A 23,130-nucleotide genomic window follows, 5' to 3' on the forward strand; every position below is an offset into this window, starting at 1 on the left:
TGCTAGAAGTGGGTGGGCTTTCTCAACTCATCACTGGGTTACCATCAACTGGAAATCTTTGAAGGGGAAGAAGAGAAGCAAAATGAACCCACTGAGCATTCAGATGAGAAAGGGCAGAGAGTGGCAGTGTTCTGGGTTCCCGGGCTAGGCACCAAAGCCTGCCCATTAACTTTTAAGCCCTCTGTGCAGTACATTGAAAGAAAAGCCCTTGCAGAGCCAGGCATGATGGGATGCTGATGGGCTGGCTTAGTCGGGATGGTGCTCTTGCTTCCTCCTCCATATCCTTCCATCATGGGCAGACTCTGAACACAGTATCAAGGACTACAGAGAGCGGTTCTAGCCTTTGGAGGGACTAGGATTAGGATCCCTTTGTGAATCTGATGCAACGTGGTTTATCTTCTTGCCAGTATAATAGATGCATGCAAACCCCCATTAAAAACATGTTAACTAACTCCAGTGATGGTCTCTGATTTTAGAGCCTTAGACACCCCCATTTTAAAGACTCTGGGGCCCAGGAGGGGAAAAAATCTATCCAATATAAAGTCACCATTAATAATCTATATTTTAAAGTTAACTCATCTTGAAATCATTATGCTAAGTCAAAGAACAGTCACAAGGGATCACATATTTTATGATCCCACTTATATATGTCCAAAATAGACAAACCCTTATAGATTAAGTGGTAGCCTAGGAGTGGGGCCTAGGGAGAAGGGTGATGCATAAGGAGTGTAGTTTCTTTCTGGAATGACAAAAATGTTCTAAAACCTTTTGCAGTGATGATTATACAACTAGAATATACTCAAAGCCACTGAATTGTATACTTTAGTGGGTGAAACCTGTGTAGTATGTAAAATCTATTACAGTAATGCTGTTTTATAAAAAAGTGAACTTGGTGATTGTAAATGACCTAACTTTAGTCCTCTTTCACAGACGTAGGAAAAACCCTTTAGGGTAGAGAAAAACCAGGGAAGGGCCCCTGAAAGACCCAGCATATGGGTCTGACAGGAAAGCATTCCAGAATGAGATTACATGGGTGTATATATACATGTGTGTGTTAGGGAGCACCGACCCCTATACAGTTGAAAATCTGCATGTCACTTTAAAGCCAGTCTTCCATATCATCTGCGGATTTGACACATGGTGTATAGTACAGTAGTGTCAATACATATTTATTGGAAAGAATCTGAGTTTAAGTGGACCCTCAGTTCAAACCCATTGTTTAAAGGTCAACCATGTGTCCATGTGTATCTTGAGGGCAATGACGCATCATGGATGGTTTTAAGCAGGATAGAAACATCCCTTTGAATCACTGAACTGTACATTTAAAACAGGTAAATTTTGTGTGTAAATTATACCTCAGTAAAGCCCTGCCCCCAAACCATCCCTCTAGGGGCTCGAAGAGAGTAGACAGGAGGGCATAAAGTTGGAGGAGGCTGTGGCAGGAGTTACGTACCAGGGCCTATCTCTTGGGAGATGGCTAAAACTGGCTTGGGGGTGGAGTGGGGGGAGAATTGGGATGTCTTGCCCATGGTTAAGGAGAACCTGGTAGAACTCGTTTCAGAACTCAGAGTTCCCTGGCTTCAGCCCTCGTGTTCCACCAGCACTGCAGCTCCTCCACTGACAGGTGATGGAGACCTTCCGAAGAGAAATGCACTTCAGAAACATGTTTCAAAAAAATGTTGCTAAGGGTTTTATTTCTAACAAGAGGAAAATAATAAAATAAAATTAAAATAGGCTTCAGTTGGAACCAAGTTTCTTGTTTTGCCTTTTTTCTTTTGAACAAATTAATTACACACCAACAATCTTCTTTTATTACAACATGAACCCAGGAGGAGGAAAGGAGACAGGGCAGGACATGGAGGGAAGGTCAAGGTGGTAATGAGGACAAGCACCAAAAGCTTTCTTCAGATCACAGGGAGCCCTCCTCAGCTCCCCAACCAAATTCATTTAAAATAATAAACTGTGAGCACAGCTATGTGGTTTCCTCCTCCTGGGTGGAAGTCAGGGGAAGGGAGAAGGAGGTGAGGGGAGGGACGGAGGCAGGAGAAGGGGGGAAGAAGGAGGAAGAGTGAGAGGGGGAGGTGAGGTTAGTGTAGCATGGCCTGGCCAGGGCCACAACTGGGGAGAGAAGGGAGAGGAGATTCCCCCAGTTTGCATATGCACTGGCTGTCTCTCTGGAATGGTGCTGGCCCAGTCCCAGCCACCCCCTGCCACCTGCCCATCCGTCTATCTGCCTCAGGTGTCTAGGAATGCTGGTTAGAGGCTACCAGGGAGGGGGACTCCAGGGGCCAGCCCCCAGGAGCTGAGGTCTGAACAATACCTTGGAGTCAGAATATAAAAGTCAAGGGACTCAGGGGTGGGCTGGGGTGGTCATCCCCCCTACTCGCCCACCTCCCAAGAAGCAGGCTTGATGGTCAGAAAGAGGATCCTTGAGGCCAAGGGGTCTCTGTTGGGGTCTGTGCTAGGCTCAGCCACTGTCACAACTGTTGCTGAGGCGGCTGCTGTGGGCAGGGCACATGCAGCCGGGGAGTCAAAGTAGGAAAAGGGCCCGAGGAGCCTGAACTGGCCCCTAGTGCAGGCTCCAAGCCATTCTCCTGGGTGCTGGGGCTGTCAGTGGTGGGCAGGGGTGGGGGTGGGCCCTCACCCCCAGTCTCCTCCTCCAGCTCCTCCTCCTCCTGGGCCTCCTCGGCCTCTGGCCCTGAGCTCCGTACCCTCTTTGGCTCTAGCTCCTCTCGGGCTGGGTCATCACCCTCCCCACCCCGATCTGCTTTCCGCCGCCGCCGCCTCTCCAGTGCCCGGCCCCGTGCTCGGCTCCCATGGCGCTCTGCCTTCTCCAGCTGTGATCACAACAGGCAAAAAGAGGTGCAGCACAAGTGGTCAGGCCTGGGCTCTTTGCCTGCTCCGCCTGACCTCCCAGCCCTGCACATGACCTGTCCTCTCCTTACCTCCAGAAGTGTGCGGATCCGCTCCACGTCTGGAGGCTGCCCAGCCTGCAGCAGCTGCCAGATGCTCTGGTTCTCATCCAGGGTCACCTCAAGCAAGTCCCCCTCCAACATGAGCTCCTCTAGGGGGGCCCGGGTTGCCTCAGGCAGCTCCAACACAGGGCCAGTCAACTGTGGCAACAGCGAGGACAGCAGCTCCAGGTCTGGGGAGTTGCCGGGACAGGTTGGGTTAGAGGCTACTCCTGGTTATACCCCTGCCTCCTACCACGACAGAGCTAAGGACCACAGGGATCACTCTGGTGAGATTCACTAACAGCCTACCCACACTTAGACCTACCTCTCTTACCTGAGCCCTCCCCCGGGGCTACCTTCTCAGGACTGGTCATGCTGTCTCCATTCTCTAGCAACCCCTGCACCTGCCAAAGAGATGAAGAGAAGGTAGTGGTAACTGAAGAACCAGGTCCTACTGCTGCCCACCAACTTCAGACTTGGGACCCTCCACCTCCTGGAGATGGGCAGACACAGTCTGCCAGCATTGAGCATTACAGGGATCTGGAGAGGAGGCAGAATGGGGCAAGAAGGCCAGGCCAAAGGAGACCAAAAGTCAGAGAGCAGGGGTAGGGCCGGAGCCTAAGTAAGGGTGAGGGCTAGGAGACAGGAATTTGAGGGTGAAAGAGCTGGGCTGCACAGCTCACCTTAGGCATATCCTTGCCACTGCCTTCTCTGAGAGGGTCAGAGGCAGGGGCTGAAGGGTAGGTAGGGGGCTCCTCGGGCCTGGGTTCAGCCTGCAGCCGCTGGCGAAGCTCAGCCAGCCGTCCCAACAGAGCAGTCACATCCTCAGAGGCCAGAGCCTGCCTTGCACGGCCTTGCCAGCTGATGGCCCTCTCTGTGAGGCACTGTAGGGCCTCACCCTCAGGCAGCCGCACAGGCAGTCTCTGCAGCGCTACCAGCAGTGCCAAGATGGTCTCCAGGCGTGGGCGCCGTGAGCGCATGCACAGCGGACACAAGAATTTGGTGTCCCACTCCCACCAGGCCAGCAGTGGGGATGGGGTGGGACTGGGCCTTAGGGAACTGAGGAGGCGGGGTACCGACACACATCGCCCATGGAACCAGTCCTGACACAGGTCACACTGCAGAGCTCCCACCCCGGCTGGCACCTGCCCACACACACAGATGGAGGTTGCAGAGGAAGCTGTGGTCGATGATGCCAGTGGACTGGGTTTGGTGGAGTTGGTGCGACGTAGCTGCAGGATTCCCTCCTTCTCCTTCTGTTCCCCCTCCTTGAAGGCCACGATCTGCCGTGCCCAGGACAGGGGAGGAGAGGTCAGCACCCCAACCCTCCTTCTCTGGCACCATGAACACCCCACTCCCAAACCAGGAGAACTGACGCACAGGGAGCAAGCGGTCTGCCCATGGTCACCAGGCTCAGACACTATCATTGCCAGACTCTTCTCCCCATCTGGGCCTAAGCTCCTTACCACAGAGCCTGGGTCCCTGAGGTCCTGCGCAGATAGCCCCAGCAGCTCTGTGTCAGATTTGTACAACCCCAGCTCCTTCTCCATCCAACGGCTGCGCTTGGTGCTGTCTGAGCCGGCATCTGCACACGGGCAGAGCACCTGAGGCAGGCAGACAGAGGGGGACTGTCTGGGCTTCCACTCCTTCCTATGCCCAAAGGCCCCAAACCCACGTTCTCACATGAGCTGTCTCACATCTGGGCCAGAGGCAGGAGAGGCTGTGGGTCAGGATCCCAGGCCTCACCTCCAGCAGAGTGTAGCAAGAATTCTTCTTGAGGAAGGTCTTGGAGGCCTTCTCCCTCCAGGAGTGCGCTGTCAGTACCTGCAGCTCTAGCTGTCTCAGTTCCTCCAACCCCACAGGTAGGTCCCGGCCCACAGCCACCAGACCCTCCAAGTCATCCAGGCAGGGGTAGTGATCACCATTCTGGGACAGGGCAAGAGAAAGCTCAATTCAACTCGCCAACATCTACTGATGCTACTCTGTCCCTGGCCCTGAATTGGGAAGATAGACTGGACTCACAGTCTTGAGCCAGAAAAAACAGGCTCATCCTAAGGAAGGTATGCCTACCTGGCTCTCTCCTCCAACTCCTACATCCACTGGCTCAGCCTCCAGATATCCAGGCAGTCCCCAGGACCACCAGACCAGTTACACTGCTGTGGTTGGCCTCTTTTAGCCTCCCTGCCCCTACCATTCTCATCTTAACCAGTGTCCTATCTTCCCTCAGGCCAGCCTTGCAACCCTTCTTCACATTGCTCACCAAGCACATTTTGCCTCCTCAAAACATGCTATACCCCCTTCCTCGCTCTAGCCAACCCAACTCAACCCAGCACAACACAGTGTATGACATCTCTCCCATCTGGACTGGAGATCTGGGGTGAAGGGGGGGTGGGGCAACAGAGTCCTCACTTGGATCTCGTCCACATCAGCAATCCAAGCCCGGGCCTTAGCAAGAGCCTCCTTGAGAGCCTGGATGTTGGGCAGGTGAACAGGGATGTTTTCTGCCTCATGAATTATGGCCTCAAGCGTGGCTGGTGGATGCTTCTGCCTAAAGGTAGGGAAAAAAGAGGCCTCAGTCTGGGATGGTCTCCGTGACCAGAAGCCCAGTCTGACTTTCGGGTATAGCAGTATGAGCCCCTGTGGCTGCCACTTGGGCCTACTTGCTTGTATTCTGCCTACAAGTGGCTGTCAGTCTCTGCTTGTTCCAGATTGCATGCACCAAATTTCTGCCGTATCCCCATGCTCTGCTTGTCCACCAGTCTGTCCGCCTGCTGGCAGTGCCTACACACACAACCTGTAGTATTAATCTGGGAATTGCAGTTTGTCAGACTGTTCCATGTGTGGGGTCTTTCTACTAACAGGTGTTCATCTGCTTGTTGGTACTTCTCATGAGTGTGTGCACACGTCAGCCTGTGGAGCTAGTCCTCTATATAGCTCTGTATTTGTCCATCTCTGTTTCTCCGTAAGACTATCTCTGCCTCTACGTGTAATACAGAGTTAAACAAAAAAGGGGAGGATAGGATAGTCAATACACCAATACAGGAATCTGGTGCCCAAGGTCACCCATGGGAATCATCTTCAGCTTCTCTGCTAAACTCTGAAGGATGCAGTAGAGCAGGGAGGGGAAGAAGCTGGACCTACCTGGCCTCCAGGCAGAGATGGGCTTTCTCCTCCCAGCGTTCGGCAATGGTCAGTAGCTCCTGCAGTTCGGCTTGGGCCTTATCCACAGCAGGGCTAGGGGCCACACTGGCACCTGCTACCAACAGTCCCCGCATGACAGCCAGGGTGCCTCTTCGGGCTGAGGGGGCCAGTGTGCGTTTAACCTCATCCAGCCATTGTGCCTGTTCCACCTGCCGCTGGAGCTGCTGAGCTTCAGGTACCTCCACTCCAAGCTGCCGCCCTCTCTCCAGCAGGGACTGCAGGAGCCCTGGACTGGATGGCAATGAGGCCAGAGCCTCACAGGCCTCAGCTTGGTAGGCTTCCACCTGTTCCAGAATACCCTACCAGGACACAAACAAAAAACAAACTCCTCAGCAGAGCCCACACAGAGGTCCCACCACCACATACCTCTGCCCTATTTACCTTCTTACCCTTCAGTATTTGGGAAGAGAACCTAGCATGGTCTAGGCACTCTTCCTTCACCAGGCCCTAAGCAGTGGTTCCTAACACTCACTGCCCACTAAATACCCTGGGACATTTGTTAAAACGCAGATCTCTGGGTCCACTCCTTGAGATTCTTAATAGGGATTGGTCAGGAGTCTAAAGGGCTTCCCTGGTGGCTCAGTGGTAAAGAATCTACCTGCAATGCAGGAGACCCAGGTTTGATCCCTGGGTTGGGAAGATCCCCTGGAGGAGGGCATGGCAACTGCAACCCACTTCAGTACTTTTGACTGGAGAATTCTATGGATAGAGGAGTCTGGCAGGCTACAGTCCATAGGGTTGCACAAAGTCAGACAGGACTGAAGTGACTAAGCAGCAGCAGTAGGAATCTATGCTTTATTTAAGCGCCCAAAGGATTCTGATGTATATCATCAGGAGACCCTCTGTCTTAAAAATGTTCTGTTATGCTTGGCCTTATCACAATCTCTACACTCACACTGCTCTTTCCATCCTTTTTCTGTACCTTCCTGAACTTGACTCAGCTTTCCAGGCCCACAAACACCCTTGTTACTTCCTTTCTCCTCTTCTACCTTGAAGAGGAAACCTTTCCTTGACTATGCATCCTGTATCTGTACCCTTGCCACTTGCCCCTCAAATCCCATTTCTAACAGGCAGTTTGCTAAACCCTTTGCCTCCTACCTCCATCACTCACAGGTGCATCCTGTCTTGCCCAAATACTTGCCACTTTTGAAAGAAGTCAAGAGTGGCCTGCTGCTCAGGTCCCTCCCCCTCCCCCAAACCCTCAGCAGCACCCCAAGTTCACCCCTCCTCACCTTGACATCCCCAATCTGGTGCATGGCACAAGGCAAGTTGTTCATCTGCTCCAGAAAGGCCTGGAGCTCAGCAAGGGTCATCTGCAGACCAGCCATCCTGTGGGGGCTATGGAGTTTCATATGTAGGGTTTCAAGTCCAACCCAGTCCCCTCCCTCAATCTCTGTACTAAGGCCCAACACCTTTCCTCATACATGCCCACCCTGACCTCTCATACTTCACAGTTCCCTGCAAATGCCCAGGTTAGAGGGAGAGTTTTAAGATACATGCATGTTCATATGATGAGGGGAAAGAATTAGAAGAGAGGAATATAGGATTTATTTGGTGGGGAAAGCTTAGAAATTGATGGCAACAGAAGCTGGACAATTATAATCCATATTCTACTGTGAACTCAGATTAAGTGTATGCTTCTGTGTCCTTTTCTTATCCCTAAACCTCCCACAACTCCCTGACCTCAGCCTGTCTGAAATCAGTACCTTCAGGTACTGATAAAAAGAAACAATCCTAGCTTTCCTAGCACTGAGGTACTCCCCGCTGTTCTAGTTGCCTGGCCTTCTTGCCTCCCCACTTCCTCCAATGGCAGTGCTTGTCAGCTTCCTGCTGATGTCACCTGCTAAAGGTACTCAGAGTTCACCACCCCCCCCAACCCCCCGCCAACAGTCCTTTTCCTAAGGTGCTCATTCCTCAGCAGGCTATCTGTGCCCAATGCCTCACGCTGCCATACCCAGCTTCCTGGCCGCTGACCAGCCCCAGAGCCCGGGACACGCAAGCCTCTGCCTCACTCAGACAGTTCTTTAGTCGCTGCAGCAGCTCACTGTTAGGAAACCTCCGCTCACGGGCCTCTGACTCTAGTGCCCTCAGCTCTTCAAGGCCTGGAGAGAGAATAAGAGCAGCAAGGAGTAGGCAGTATTGAGTAAAGGCAGAGGAAGGGGGTGGAGGGTACAGAAGAAAAGGGAATAGAACTTGCCTGTGGAGTCCCTCCGTCCCCCCATCACTCACTGCGCTTCCGCCCATCCTCCACCTCCAGGGCCACTCGCACTTTGTTGGCCCACGTGTCAAAGGACTCAGCCCGGACCTTCAGCTTATGGAGCATGGCAGGGAGCTCATCCAAGGTGTACCGATACCTATAGGAAGAGGGCAGGGAAGAGCACATCTGGCCCAGTTCTACATCCTCCTCCTCAGCCCACTTCCTCCAGGTAGGCCCCCTGCTCACCTCAAGTACTGCCGGCTACTGGAGCACTTGCAGAGATCATTGATGTGGGAAAGGCAGACAAGGCCGTCAGGGCAGTCATAGCAGGCTAGGGCTGATAGAAAGCACGTGGTCTTGCACTTGATGCACTGGCGTTCATCATCTGGGAGCAGCTCAAAAGCTTCTCGCTCAGCTTCGGTGATGCCCTGGGGGTGTTCATTATATAGAACCAGAACAGGGCTGCAGAAACCCCTAACTCAGCCACCACTGAGCTCCATGTTAAAGACTCAAATCTGTGCTAAGAGCTATGAAGGAGACAAAACTGCACAGATCACACTGCCTCTGTGAAGTCCAGACTCTCAAAGCTGGGTAATCATATGAAGCAGGGTAAGATCAATGTAGGTTGAGAGGAAGAAAACTCAGGTAAATTTCAGATTAGCAGGAAGGGCCTTAGGGGTGAAAGAAGGTGAGGAAAATGTGGACCAAGGCACCAGAGAGATCGCAATATGTGGAAGGGGTCAAGACAAGTGTCGTGTACTGGGGAATAATGCTAGCTTCCAGGCACTCAGAGCCCACTGTGCTCTAAGCACTGTGCTGGGTGCTTTAGCAGCACACCGCATACACATCTATAACTTAAGAGAAATAAACTCTATGTGCTTGTATCCAGTGTTTAAAGTTCCAAACCTAAGCCAATGACTTTATCTGTTGATGGGATGAAAAAAAAGCAATCCACTCCAAAAATGGAGGAAAAGCCAGTTATCTTGGAGTAACTAAAAGACAATATAATGCTATACATTATGGGCAATTTTGGGGATTTTAGAGAGAAATTTTGATTCTAACAGTTTTTGTCTTCTGTACTGACCTAATTTCTGTGTAAGTCCATTGCACATTACAAATCCAACCCTGCCACAAATGTGCTCTGCACAATACAAACCCTGCTCATATGAGTCCATTGCACATTACAAATCTAGCTGTGCTGATAAACAGTAAATTATTTAAACCTCTCTGGGTTTCAGTTTCCCTATTTTGTAAAATGGAGACTATGGTACTATCCTCTTTGGGTTGTTATGAGGATTAACAAAGGTAAAGTCACTAAGGACTTAGAAAAGTATCTTAGCACTTAGAATAGTGGAACCACAAAAGGCCCTCAACAGTCAAAGTAACCTTGAGAAAGAAAAACAAAGCTGGAGGTATCAAGTTTCTTGATTTCAAACTATATTACAAAGCTGTAGTAATCAAAACAGTATGGTAATGACATAAAAACAGACACATAAACCAATGGTAAGCCCAAAAATAAACTCTCATACATACACTCAACTAATATTTGACAAGGGAGTCAAGAATACTCAGTGAGGAAAAGATAGTCTCTTCAATAAATGGTGCTGGGAAAACTGGATAATCACACGCAGAAAAATGAAACTGGACCTTTATCTTATATCACTCACAAAAATTAACTTGAAGTAGATTAAAAACTTAAACGTAAGAACTGAAACCATAAAACTCCTAGAAGAAAATATAGGGAAAATGTTCCTGGGCATTGGTGTGGGCAATGATTTCTTGTACATGGTATCTTTAAAAAGCACAAGCAACAAAAGCAAAAATAAATAAGTGGAACTATATCAAACTAAAAAGCATCTGCACAGCAAAAGAAATCATCAACAAAATGAAAAGGCAACCCATGGAATGGGAGAAAATATTTGCAAACTGTCTATCTGATAAATGGTTAACATCCAAAGTATATAAAGGACTCAAACAACTCAACAGCAAAACCCCAAACACCCGAATAAGAACTGGGCAGAGGACCTGAAAAGATGTTTTTCCAACGAAGACATACAAATGGCTAAATAGGTACACGAAAAAATGTACAACATCACTAACCATCAGGAAAATGCAAATCAAAACCATAATATCACCTCCCACCTGTCAGAATGGCTTATCATCAAAAAGAAAAGAGATACGTGTTGGAGAGAATGTGGAGGTGGAGACCAGGGAAACTTTGTGCACTGTGGTAGGAATGCAAACTGGTACAGCCACTTTGGAAAACAGTATGAAGGATTCTCAAAAAATTAAAAATAGAATTACCATATGATCTAGCAATCCCTCTTCTGGGTATACTCTGAAGGAAATGAAACTAGGATCTCAAAAAGATACCTGCACTCCCATGTTCACTACAGCATTATTCACAATAGCCAAGATACAGAAATAACCTAAGAGTTCATAAATGGATGAATGGATAAAGGTGATGTGGTGTATGTGTGTGTATATGTACACATACATATAATGGAATACGTATTACTCAGCCATAAGGAAGACAGCAATCTTGCCATTTGTGACAACACAGATGGACCTTGAGGGCATTATACTAAGTCAAACAAATCAGACAAAAAAGACAAATATCACAGGGTATCACTTATATATGGAATCTAAAAAACCCAAACTCCTAAAAACAGAGTAGTAGGAGTTCCCTGGTGGCCTAGTGGTTAGAATTCCAGATTTTCACTGCCATGCCCTGGGTTCAACCCCTGGTTGGGGGACTGAGATCCTGCAAGCCGGCTTGCAGCAGCATGGCCAAACAAAACAAAAAAGAAACAGAGTAGAATGGTGGTGGCCAAGGGCTAGGGAGGTAGGGAAAATAGGAAGATGTTGGTCAAAGGACACAAACTTCCAGTTAGAAAATAGATAGATTTGGGGGAGTCTAATGTATAACATGATGACTATAGGAGGGGGAAAAATAGGCACTCAACAAATATTTACTGATATTAGCTAATTTGCAGATAAAGACACATATTTCACAGGCCTATCTCAAAGTCTTAGAGAGAGTAACTTGCACAAGTGAAAATCTGACTACAGCCTATTTTGAATCCGAAGCTAGAGAATGACGCTCTTAGGATGAAGCCCCTAAGTATTCTTGGATCATGGACTCCTTAGAGAACTGGATGTAAGCTATGAGCCCTCTTGCTAGAAAAGGACTCAAACACATACACACACACACACACACAATCTTTTATAGAATTTGAGCTCTCTCATTAGAAAAGGACACACACACACACAATCTTTTACAGAATTTTGAGACTAGGGGTTCCAGAATTCTCCTCTTAGGTAAAGGCCAAATGTAGAGAATTCTGAGTGTTAGTATGGGAACATCTACTTTTCCCACCTTGCTTTGGCTCCTTCCTGTAGCCTAGCACAGCCCCAAAGTCATCATTTAATAACAGCACTGAACAGAGAGGAAAAATGATGCTTAGAAAAGCCTATCAACTAATACCACAGACTGATAGGCCCTAGACTTCCAACACTTGCCAAAGCTGCAATTCTTACAGCCCATGCTCATAGGAAAGTTATAAATGAGCTTTAAAATAAGAAAATACTAGCCTAAATTTCCTTATTTTAAGAAAAGGGATCCAGCATGGGATTCCTCAGGACCAGCACTCTTCTGTCATCCTATGGAGCACTCTCACTAAGTCAACTCCCTAACTGAGCAAGTTTGGAGCTTTAAGAAGGCAGCTAAAGTACATGAACAGCAGTCCCATTCACCTTCAAACAAAACTGTTATGAGGAATCTATCTGCCTTCTACTCAGTAACACTAACCCAATCTAAACTGCTAAACCATTTGAATTGCAATACAATGGCATTTCTTAATATTCCATATTTCAATTATTTTGTTCATGTATTATTATCAATAATAGCAGCTGCTACACTGAAAGTGCAGTAATAGATGCTTTGACATAAATCACCTTACTCAAGCTTTACAACCACTTCACAAGTTATTTATTCCCATTTTATAGAGTGTGAGAGTGAGACTATGAGAGGTTAGGTAACCTGAAAAGGTTGTCCAGCGTATCAGCAAGTGGGGGTTTCGTTATGTCAGTTGGTCTTGGGTTATTTAAATAATCATGAATAGCAGCTATACCAGCACCTTCTATGGGTCACTTACTTAACACCTTGAAAGAAAAGAAAGTGAAAGTAAAGTTGCTCAGTCATGCCCGACTCTTTGCGACCATATAGACTGTAGCTACCAGGCTCCTCCATCCATGGAATTTTCCAGGCAAGAGTACTGGAGTGGGTTGCCATTTCCTTCTCCAGGGCATCTTCCTGACCCAGGGATTGAACCTGGGTCTCCCTCATTGCAGGCAGACACTTCACCATCTGAGTCACCTGGGAAGCCCACTTAACATCTTAAATCCATTCAACTATCCAAAAAGATAAGCACTATTATAATCTCCATTTTTTTTTTCAGATGGGAATGCTGATGCTCAGTCAGGTAAATTAACTTGCCAACAGTTATTTTAAATGGTAAAGAATAGAATGTAGTTTCCAACTTAGATGTGTCTAGTTCTTTTCAGTACTTCCCAAGAGTAGAGGCTACCACTACTTCTTCCTCTCCCAACCTCTGCCAGACTAGGGTACCCAATCCTGTGCACTCTCCCCACCACCCACCTTCTCCAGCAGGGCCTTTCGTAGACGCCGCTCCTCCTGCACCATGATGAACATCTCCTTATGCACAGCTGCTGCTAGGTTCAGGTCCAGCTTCTCTGGACAAGCAGCCATCTTGCAGATGAGCTCCTCATGGGAGAAGACACAATATCTTCGGAGTCGGCGGTAGTGCTCAATGCACTGGCGACCAGCTGGCAGCTGTGGACAGGTTCAAGGTTGAGTATAGCCAAGTCTGGAGGCAATGGTGCCTCAGCTTCCCTGCCACCCTCCTGCTTCTCCTTGCCACCCCCCATCACACTCCAGACTCACCCAGTCAGCAGTGCAAAAGTTGACAGCCTCAGCAAAGTTGTAGCCTTGGTTAAAGCCACTGTGGTAAGCACGAGGGAAGGTAATGACAAATTCTCCTGCACACTGGTTTGTGCGGACAACCTGAGGAAGAAAAGCCAAGATTGCAGAGATAAAAGTTTTCCATAGTCTATAGAAACCTCATCTAAGTACAGAGTCCTCAAGGAGAGGAAGGAAAGTCTCAGGGAACAGTCTGACAACAGATTCCCAGACCCTCCAACTCCAACAGAGAGGACCACTGGTCTCTGTTCTCAAGGTTTTGATTTGTGATGACAGGAAATATTGTAAAGTAATTAGCCTCCAATTAAAATAAATAAATTAATTTTTAAAAAAGAGAATTTGAGTCAAAAGCAGGAAATATACCAAAATATTTCAAATTCCTTAATAATTTTTATAAAAATTCAAAATGTAACTTTCCATTAAGCTGGCCATTCCTTTCTCAGTAACAATTTTTGTTACCAGTCATGTAAGCAGTTTCACACCAAGTGGTTCTACAAGATCTGTTATAAAATCAGCAGGCCCTGCCATTCTCCATTTCCTAGAGCCATTGGTTTTCACCTCTTCTGATTATTTTGGCATTCACCTTAACAATTCTAAATATCATGCCTCAAGACTATACTAAAAACAGCCTTCTATTTCTCAATTTGCTTAGTTTTCTATGCATGTATTAGTAATTTAATCCCAACCTTTTTGACAAATGTAAAACTCTATCACTTTTCACCTTTCTGTAGCAGTCTCTCATAGAACCTTATGATCTGTTACAACTGGGACCAGCTGCCCTCCCTGGATTGTCACTCTCCCAGGACAGATTTCCTGTTTCTTAGATCCCATGTCTTCCTCTTTCTTGGTTTGCTCCTTTGCTGTGCTTAATTAAGCACATCATCCAACAGCTTCCTGAGAAACAGTGGGAAGAATTTAGAAAAATATCTCTCTTCTACTCTCACACTTGATAATTTGACTGCACATATAAAATTCTAAGTTGAAAATCATTTTTTTTCCAATTATAAACATACTTTTTATTTTTTTTACTTTTTTAAAAAAATTTTCATACATTGACATGAATCAGCCATGGAGTTACATGTATTCCCCATCCCGATCCCCCCTAGTGTTCTGGATTCCAATGTTGCTTTGAAAGTTTGAAGCCATTCTGATTTGTAATGCTTTGAATGAAACCAGTTTTCTCTCTCAGAAAGCTTGTATGAGGTCCCAGTGTTTGATATGAAAATTCACCAGATATACCTTGGTGTGGATCTAGTCTCATTCATGTACTAGGTAGGCCCTTTGATTCTGGAAACTCATGTAGTTGAGGGAAATTTTCTCCAACAATTTCATTAATAATTTGATCCTTTCAGTTTTCATTTATTCTCTTTTCAGAGAGAATTATTGAATATTGAACTACCAGAAAAAATTACCTGATTTTCTCTAGCTTTTTCTACCTTTAACTTTTTATTTTATTTTCTGGGAGATAGCCTTAACTGTTTATCTTCTATGCTTTTTATTTAGTTTTCCACTTTTGCTATCATTAATTTTAATTTCCAAGAGCTCTTTTTTGTTCTTAGCATGTTCTTTTAAAATAGCATCTTGTTCTTATGTTTGCAACATATGCTCATCTCTGAAAGTTTTAATGAGGTTTCTTTTCCTTTTCTTTTTCAACTTTACTTCTCCCAGCCCAGCCTCTGTTCAAACTGCTTTTTTACCATTTGGTTCTACTTTGCTCTAGAGTTTTCTCGGTTATCTACTTATATTCAAAAGTAAGAAAGCAAAAGACTGAATAGAAGTTCTGAGTACTGAGGTGAAGTTTGTCAACTGTGAGCTTCACTGTAGGGTAAAGCCACTTAGTTTGGGAAACTCTAGGTTTTTCCTTTTGAGCCAGTTAAGAGTTCCCAGAGAAAACTCTCCCATTTTCCATGCCTGAAGAAAAAAGGTCTGGGTACCAGTGTTCTAAGAGTCAAGTGGAGGAAGATGGCTGGGAACCTCAACATTCAGTAAGTATACAATGAATTCTAGTAGTTTCACTATACCTCAACTGTACCTAAAAGACCTCAATCCAGAGATCAATTTCAAAAGTACACCTCACAATCTTTTACTAGAGAGAGGGAGGGTCACATTTCCCGCTACCTAGTGTGGGTGAGGTTCCCACCGGCTTTCAGACTGATTCTCAGATGTTCCAGATACTAAGTTTCAGTTTTCTTGTTTCCTAGTTTCAAGAATTTTTTCATTGTCTCTTTTCTTGTTTTCCCCATCATTGTGATTTTTTGACCTTAAAAAAAATCACTTTGTATCATTTTAGTGAAGTTTCAATAAGGAACGGAAGTAGCCATGTGTATGTTTAGTTTGCCACCATTATGAAGAAGTCCTACAAAGTTTTTTAAGACGAACATTTAACACTGAGGAAGACACAGTGAAATCAGTACAGTGCAGGTATGGGGACCAATTAACTTCTCTCTAGAAAGCAAAATTGCTAATATATACTAAGAACCTAAAATGTTAATAGCCTTCAACACAATAGTTCCTCTGCTAGGATTCTATATTAATGTGGAGAGAATCAGCATCCTAACAATATTGAATCTCCAAATTTATTCAGGTCATGTATCAGCTCCCACCTCCAATACATTTTCTTCTCAAATCTACTCCTACTTAGAGACAGTATCAGTATTTACTGCTTGTACTACCGCACTGGCCCCCATTATCAACCAGAATTGTCTTCCCCAACCAAAATGCAAATCTGATCATGTAATGTCCCTGTTGAGAACCCCTCACTCAAATCCTCATATCTACATGATAAAGCCACGGCCCCAGTAGACAAACTCTTACTCTTCCTTCAAGTGTCGCCACTTCTACAAATACTTTCCTGACCCCTCCCCCTCAACTTCCTAATGACCCAGTCTGTTGTTCTCCTGTAACACCTCTAATAATATTTTATTCCAGTTGTTTACTCATCTCTGTCCTCTACTCAACTACACACGACCAAAGGCAGGGATTGGTTTATTTGCTTTCAGGGTGTTGACCAGAGGCCTTGCAAACAGGGAGTTCTAGCAATATCTGTTGAATGATCTAGTCCCAGCCTTGATTTTATAGATGTGAAAACTGAGCTCTAGAAAAGCCTCAAGTAGCAGAGTCAGAAATAAAACCTAATGCTCCTGCACCCTCATTTTGGCAATGTCACTTTACTATTTCCTTCCTATACAGTTTTTTTAAAAAAGCTTTCCTCATATTCTGCAGCTATTTAAAAAATGACTCCAAAGTCCATCAACTGGTGAATAGACAAACAAAATTTAGTGTATCCATACAATATAATATTATTCCACCTTAAAAACGAAGTTCTGAAACAAGCTCTAACACAGATGAACCTCAAAAACATTATGCTAAATGAAAAGCCAGATATACAAAGACCACATATTATTCCATTTATATGAACTGTCTAGAAAAAGCAAATTTTTAGAGTCAGTCAATTAGTGGTTGCTTGAGACTAGGGGTTGGAATGGAGAGTGACTGCAAAATGGTATACAGGATCCTTTTGGGGTGATGGAAATGTTTTAAAACTGGATTATAGTAATGGTAGCACAACTTTGTAAATTCACTGAATCGTGCATTTAAAATGCATGATTTTTATGGTATGTAAATTATACTGCAATAAAGTTGTTTTTCAAAAAAGATGGTATAAATAGTTCATGGTGAGGAAGCAAAAATCATTCTAAACCAGCACTGTCCAACAGAAATATGCCAGCCACATATATCCTTTTCAAATTCTCTAATAGCCACATTAAAAAAATAAAATTAACTTCAATGTATTTAATATATCCACAATATCATTTTAATGTGTAACTGGTATACAGAAGTATTAGATATTTTATACTGCTTTATATTACACCTTGAAATCCAACATGTGCTTTATACTTTAAATACATTTCAGTTATAACTAGTCATGTTTCAAGTGCTCAACAGCCACATGTGGCTAGTGGCTATCAAGTTGGACAATGCCATTCTAGATGATCAAACTTAACAAAAGAGATTATAAAAATCCATACACTGATTACTGTTATGTCAAAATTTACATAAAAAACAGGTGGAAACAACAAAATGTGGAGGAAAATAGAGGTGACCTTTGTATTTCCTTTTTTTTCTTGAAGGGGGGGCTTTCTTTTATAATAAAAATACTTATACTATGTATCTTTTATCTATAAAAGGAAATGGCCTTCTCTCACCAAAGGGGAAGATGGGTAAGGTGGTGGCGGGTAGGGGTGGGGGCAGCCAAAGATGGCTGAGGGAGCTCCAGCTGGCTAAATTGCAGTCTGCCAACATGTGAATATGAAAAATCAGACGTCTTGGATGGAGGGGATACTGCCAAGTCTAAAGAGCCTGGAGATTCTGGGAACTACCTATAGGAGTGGCAGGGCAGACAGAGGATGAGGTGGTGAAACAGCAGCTGGCCAGAGAAGCTGGGGAGCCATGAGCAAGAGAAATTCTGTGGAGGTGGATGCAAAGAGCACATATTTAAGAGTCTGTGATAAGACTTTTTTAAAAAACAGGCAAGGATTGAATAGCTATAAGCTGTCTGAATCCTTAATGAGAATCCTCTCCTACTCTTAAAATTCTCCTTGACATTGTGGGAAAGAAAGGATGCTATGAATCAGGAAGTAGTCTGAGGAAAGGTCAGACTCAATGTCTACTTGCGAAGAGCATAACTTGAAGGGCCCTTGATCATTTCCATACCTTGAGCCCAGTCATTTTTAAATGGGGTGAGGCAGAGAGGAAAATATAACCCCCCCCCACCTCCCCCAAGTGGAAGAAGGTGACCTGAACTGTTGCAGAATTTGTTTCCTCTAATTCCCTAGGTATCTCAATCCTTAGTTAAGTACCACTTAAACATGTAAAAGTATTACTCGCAGATTATATAGTATAGTAAAACAAGCTGAAGGCAAGAAATTCTGGTGAGAACCACTGACCTAGTCCAAAGACCTGCTGTTCAGGTGACCAGGAATTTCAAGGAGATTAATTCAGTATGTACTGACTGTCTACCATGTCCCATACATCAGACTAAGTGGCAGGGTAGCTAAGGCTGGGGTGTGGGGGTGTGTGTGTAGAGGAAGTGGTGAGTTGAAGGGAGTGGGGAGAAGTATAACCACAGAATGAGTAAGACTGAAGCAGAGGTGGAAGATGTACTCAATCCTATTCCTACAGGACTACTGATCAGATTATTTTAAGATCCATACCAGAAAACTGGCTGATGCTAATCAACATTAGAAATTCCCAGGAATATAAAGCCCCTTAGAGGTAAGCCAGGATGTATACCCAGAGTGGGAGAGAAGACTACAGAGAAGGAGAATAGGACAAGCCAGGACTCTGAGTTCAGTTTTTTTTTTTAAATGCTGAAAGATATTCGCATTTTTTTTAGGTTAATTCCCCCCACTCCCCACCAACTTTACTGAGATACGGCTGACATATAACCTGTTGGTGCACAACATTTTGATGTGATACACTTATATATTTGCAAAGTAATTACCACCACAGAACTCTGACCTGTTAAATAAGTAAACAGACCTACTCACTTCTCCAAGATGGGTCACAATTGCAAAGTATAACAGTGACTGCTAGTTGTCCCCCATATCCATTCTCACCCTCTTCCATAATAACATGACCTCCAATTTGCAGCTGGTACATGACCATCCTTAATAAAAATCAGATTTTCCAGTTTTTCTCACAACTAGATGTGGCCATGTGACTAAGTTATGACTAATAGGAGGTGAATGAAAATGATGTGTGCCCTTAACAGTAAGAAGACTTGTCTTGCCCAGTCCTTCCTTCATTTCCCTCCTCTACTGGTGGAATCCACCCCTAAGGTGTTGCCCCAAAACATCTGGCCCAGGGGGCTCACCATCACACTGTATCTCTAACCACTATTATTTCTATCAAACCTACAGTCTGATTAAGATAGATTAAGAATGAGAAAGGCATGGGGATATATTCTAGACAATGACCACCACCACCACACAGGACATCACTAACTCATTCCTATTCCTTGCCCATTTCCTAGGCACTCACCGGCACACCATGGGACATGAGGGTGTTGGGATTCATGAGGGTAACAAGTTGGTGCAGAAGGTCAGGCTGGCTATCAAAGAGCTCAGGTGTCAGCTTCTTCATCACCTCTTCCAAATGTTCTGCTGCAAGTGAGGGTACCCCATACCAGGTCTTCGGCTCACCCCTGGCCAAAAAAAAAGGGGACACGTAGAGTGGGCACTCAAAGAGCCCACCCTGAATGCTTCCTTTGCTGCCCAGGACCCCACTCACCAGTGGAGGTAGTTAATGGAGTAACTCCAGTGATCCTCAATATGCCAACAAAAGGCTGAGAAGACCATGCCCACATACAGCCAGGGCACCTTCATGCCAGAGATATCTGCATTGATGTGGCACAGTACAGACTGTTCCAACACTGGCATCACATTCAGGTTCCAACCACTCGTAGCATACTCCTGATAGGTCAGGTATTTGTGGAAAAGAGATGAGAGTTTTGCTAAGGTGCTGAGTTCTTTAGCCAAGGGAACCTTCTTTTGAGGTCACAGACCTTTCTGAAACGTCTAAAAAATATTACAGATGTTCTTCCCCTTGCCTCCCTCAAATGCATAGACAACATTTCAATTCACTTCACTTTACTTCAGTTTTAGGAAAGTTTATAGATGTGCCCACTCACAAAAGTATCTGCAAGTTAAAAGCCCCTGCTCTGGACCAAAATGTACCCTTCTTGTGATACAGGCCTGGGGCCTCTTTATTTCCTGCATTTATAATCCCAGTCCCTGAACACTTCTTATGAATGAGCCAGGTACTCTGACAGGTACTTCAAATACCTTCTCATTTAATTCTTATAAAATTTGCGAAATGGATATTATTCCCATTCTACAGACAAAAAATAGTTAATCTCATGGCTGGAGAAGCCATGCCAGATACTAGGCTGTGCTCTTTACACACATCATCCCATCTAAATCTCATAGCAAGACCTAAGGCAGGGATAATAGCCCCCTTCCTATAGAGATACTGAGTCTTTCAGATACTGAAGTACTTGCCTAAGTCACACAGCTGAATATAACCATGAATCATCTACTCACCTCCTCCTCAGGGGTTAGGTGCCGCTTACTGTCACTGACAGGGAACCCGCTACCAAATTCTTTGGAATGGATGTCAGCCCCATACTCAACAGTTACATCTTCCTCAATGCTATTCACCAGCCGCCAGAATTCCTTCTCCACAAGTTCTGTGGGTACCATCTAAGGAACAGGGGTAGCTGATGACTGTGGCTCATCATATCCTGGCCCCATTGACCCAGGCAAGCTAAAGACCATCAGGCGCCTATGACCCTAGCCCTGACACTACCCCAGCCCTCCATCACCTACGTGTACGGGCATGTTGAAGTAATCGGCTTTAAAGGAGTCAGCCATCTCGCCAAAGCTCTGCAGAGTGTATTCCCGGGTAGCCTGCTCAAAGCCAAAGGCTTCAGGGGGGCGCTTACACTCCTGAAACCCAAAGGAGAACATGTCACCAAGGCAGAGGCAAAGAGGTGGAGAATCCCCAAAAGTTGAGCTGGAATATGGGGTAGGAATCGGGAGGGAGAACAGGCCTAGGTTTTTACTGAAGGCCCCTGAGGCAGGTCTCACATAATAGCTCTATCTTTTTCTCCTAGCACTTCAGTGCAGTTAGTCTCGTCATTCCTCACATGCACTTCTACCATGCTTTTATCTTCTCTTCCTTCAGGACTTGACTATCTAAACCATGGGCTCTGATTTAATATGCTACCCCATGCTCTTCTGTCACTATCTTTCTTTCAAGACAAAATGTGGGTTTATACAGGATGCTTAGAGAAACTTTTTTATGCCGAGACTGGAACTATAGCCCTGGGAAAACAACATTGAATATTCCAGTAGCTCAGAGGATGGGAAACAAAGGCACCAACCCTTAGTGTCAAACTCCACACTATTTCTGTTCTTTAGACTGTCTCAGAAGACAGGACATATGTCTAACTCATTTTCTACTCATGTTCATTAGATGAGAGTTGTATGTACCCCTGAGTCAGACGCACCTTCTGCTCATGTCTGAAATCTAAATGTCAACCTGGTTCACCGGCCCAAGACCACTTAAAGAAGAGAGCTAAGTAGACCTGACAATCTTTGTTGTCTAAGATACTGTTGGTATTCAAACTCCTTCCTAAAGGAATCCCCACCACTACCAAGGCATTACAATGCCCCGGTCTCTTTCCTCGTGTGTGTGTGTGTGTGTGTGTGTGTGTGTGTGTGTCCGCATGCACATGCATACCTGGACTCTATGACCACAGCTGACAGGGCAAGAGACTATCAACATCTACTCTCCCAGAAACCCAGGGAAAGATGTAGACAAGCAACCCAGAATTTGGATCAAGGTAAAAGGCTCATGAAATGAAACTGGCAGACTTACCAGGCCTCTTAGCCCTCACTGCTGCTTCAGGTGTTCTCACTGCCTCTCTTGCACTAGGTACGTTATCCCCACACATCCTTACTCCTGAACTCCTCTATCCCCCAGTCTAGAAAGTCTGCCCAACGCTTGTAATTGAAGTCTACAACAGTGCAAACCAATTTAATTATCACAACAGAAGGAAAATAACTAATAAATATTATACCCACATGATGAACCCCTTACAAGAAAAGAAATCATACCATGAATAAATATAATAATACAGAAAAATGATTATAAAGTAACAAATGAAAATACACAATATGATCCCAAACCTGTTAAAGACAGTTATATATACACAACAACGAAAAGATGAGAAGAAAATACACCAGGCTATTAACAGTGGTTAACTCTAGGTGGTGAGATAGGTAATTTGTCTATTTTCCAAGCTTTCAAAAAGAAAAAATAAAAAACTTGGAAATCAAAAGAACATTTTTTCTTCATATTCCTGTCCTCCAAATCTCATTGCTGACACTTTCCTTGATTACTACTCTTAGTCACTTTCCTCTCCTCTGAATTCCTACATCTGAATTTCTAACACACAATTTAACATTTGATTATATGTCATCATATACAATCTAATTATAAAATCTCACCTCCCCAGGTGGTCTGACAGCTTCCAGAGAACACAGGCTGAATGTCCTCCTCTTCTTTCTCCCAAAGCTCTGCCCAACCTAGCCCAACCTCAGGGACCCAAAACATAAGACTGTGGCTGAGCTAGGAGGCTGCTTTCAATAAGACCAGATGAAGGAAGGCAAGGACAGCCTATGAGGCAGACACAGATTGGGGCTGGGAAGTCCTTACCGCCATGACACACTTTGGACACCGCCAGACACCCTTGGGAATCTCAGGCAAAGGAGGCAACAAGCAGAAGATGTGGTAGTTGTCATCACAGCCATCACACAGCAGGAGCTTGTCATCCTCATCCCCTCGGGAACACATTCGGCACACATATGACTCAATCTGCCAGGGGAGGGAGGCAACAGTTCATCAACCCAAGCCCTGTCCAGCCTTTCAAACATAAGACTCCTCCAGACAGTATCCCAGTCCACAGAGATCTCTGTTAGAAACCCACTGTGCTTGATGGCTGGATCATTCATGGCCTTCTACAGGTTAGTCATGCTTGCTCAGGAGTTAAACTGCAAGCAATAATCTCCCCAAATAAACTAACTGGTAGAGCCATGAGAGCAGAGTCTTTATCATTCAGTGCTGAATTCTCCATTTTTACTCATTCAATAAACATTTACTGAACACTTGTGTGTTCAACATTATGCCAGACTCTATGGTACAGTGATAAA

At 45.2% G+C, this 23,130-nt stretch overlaps 1 protein-coding gene across 7 annotated transcripts in view; it reads right to left on the minus strand.

The window, feature by feature from the left end:
- Positions 1-1,666: 1,666 nt before the first annotated feature.
- Positions 1,667-23,130, minus strand: part of KDM5C (lysine demethylase 5C) — a 31,290-nt gene continuing 9,826 nt past the window's right edge. For 3 of the 7 annotated variants that reach the window (XM_043895601.1, XM_043895598.1, XM_043895597.1), the window contains 19 exons: positions 22,637-22,795; positions 20,743-20,862; positions 20,458-20,616; positions 19,646-19,827; positions 19,397-19,559; positions 13,319-13,438; positions 13,013-13,207; positions 8,599-8,780; positions 8,385-8,509; positions 8,110-8,257; positions 7,388-7,493; positions 6,096-6,454; positions 5,364-5,502; positions 4,701-4,880; positions 4,421-4,558; positions 3,638-4,237; positions 3,280-3,358; positions 2,946-3,145; positions 1,667-2,837 (listed from right to left, as the gene is read on the minus strand). In XM_043895601.1, the coding sequence (XP_043751536.1) occupies positions 2,478-2,837; positions 2,946-3,145; positions 3,280-3,358; positions 3,638-4,237; positions 4,421-4,558; positions 4,701-4,880; positions 5,364-5,502; positions 6,096-6,454; positions 7,388-7,493; positions 8,110-8,257; positions 8,385-8,509; positions 8,599-8,780; positions 13,013-13,207; positions 13,319-13,438; positions 19,397-19,559; positions 19,646-19,827; positions 20,458-20,616; positions 20,743-20,862; positions 22,637-22,795 (3,714 nt within the window). In that variant the 3' untranslated portion in view covers positions 1,667-2,477. The remainder of the gene's footprint in view (positions 2,838-2,945; positions 3,146-3,279; positions 3,359-3,637; positions 4,238-4,420; positions 4,559-4,700; positions 4,881-5,363; positions 5,503-6,095; positions 6,455-7,387; positions 7,494-8,109; positions 8,258-8,384; positions 8,510-8,598; positions 8,781-13,012; positions 13,208-13,318; positions 13,439-19,396; positions 19,560-19,645; positions 19,828-20,457; positions 20,617-20,742; positions 20,863-22,636; positions 22,796-23,130) is intronic. The other 4 variants (XM_043895602.1, XM_043895600.1, XM_043895599.1 and 1 more) reach the window with 2 other exon arrangements.

This window comes from Cervus elaphus, chromosome X, assembly GCF_910594005.1.
Source record: "Cervus elaphus chromosome X, mCerEla1.1, whole genome shotgun sequence".
NCBI classification, from domain to species: domain Eukaryota; kingdom Metazoa; phylum Chordata; class Mammalia; order Artiodactyla; family Cervidae; genus Cervus; species Cervus elaphus.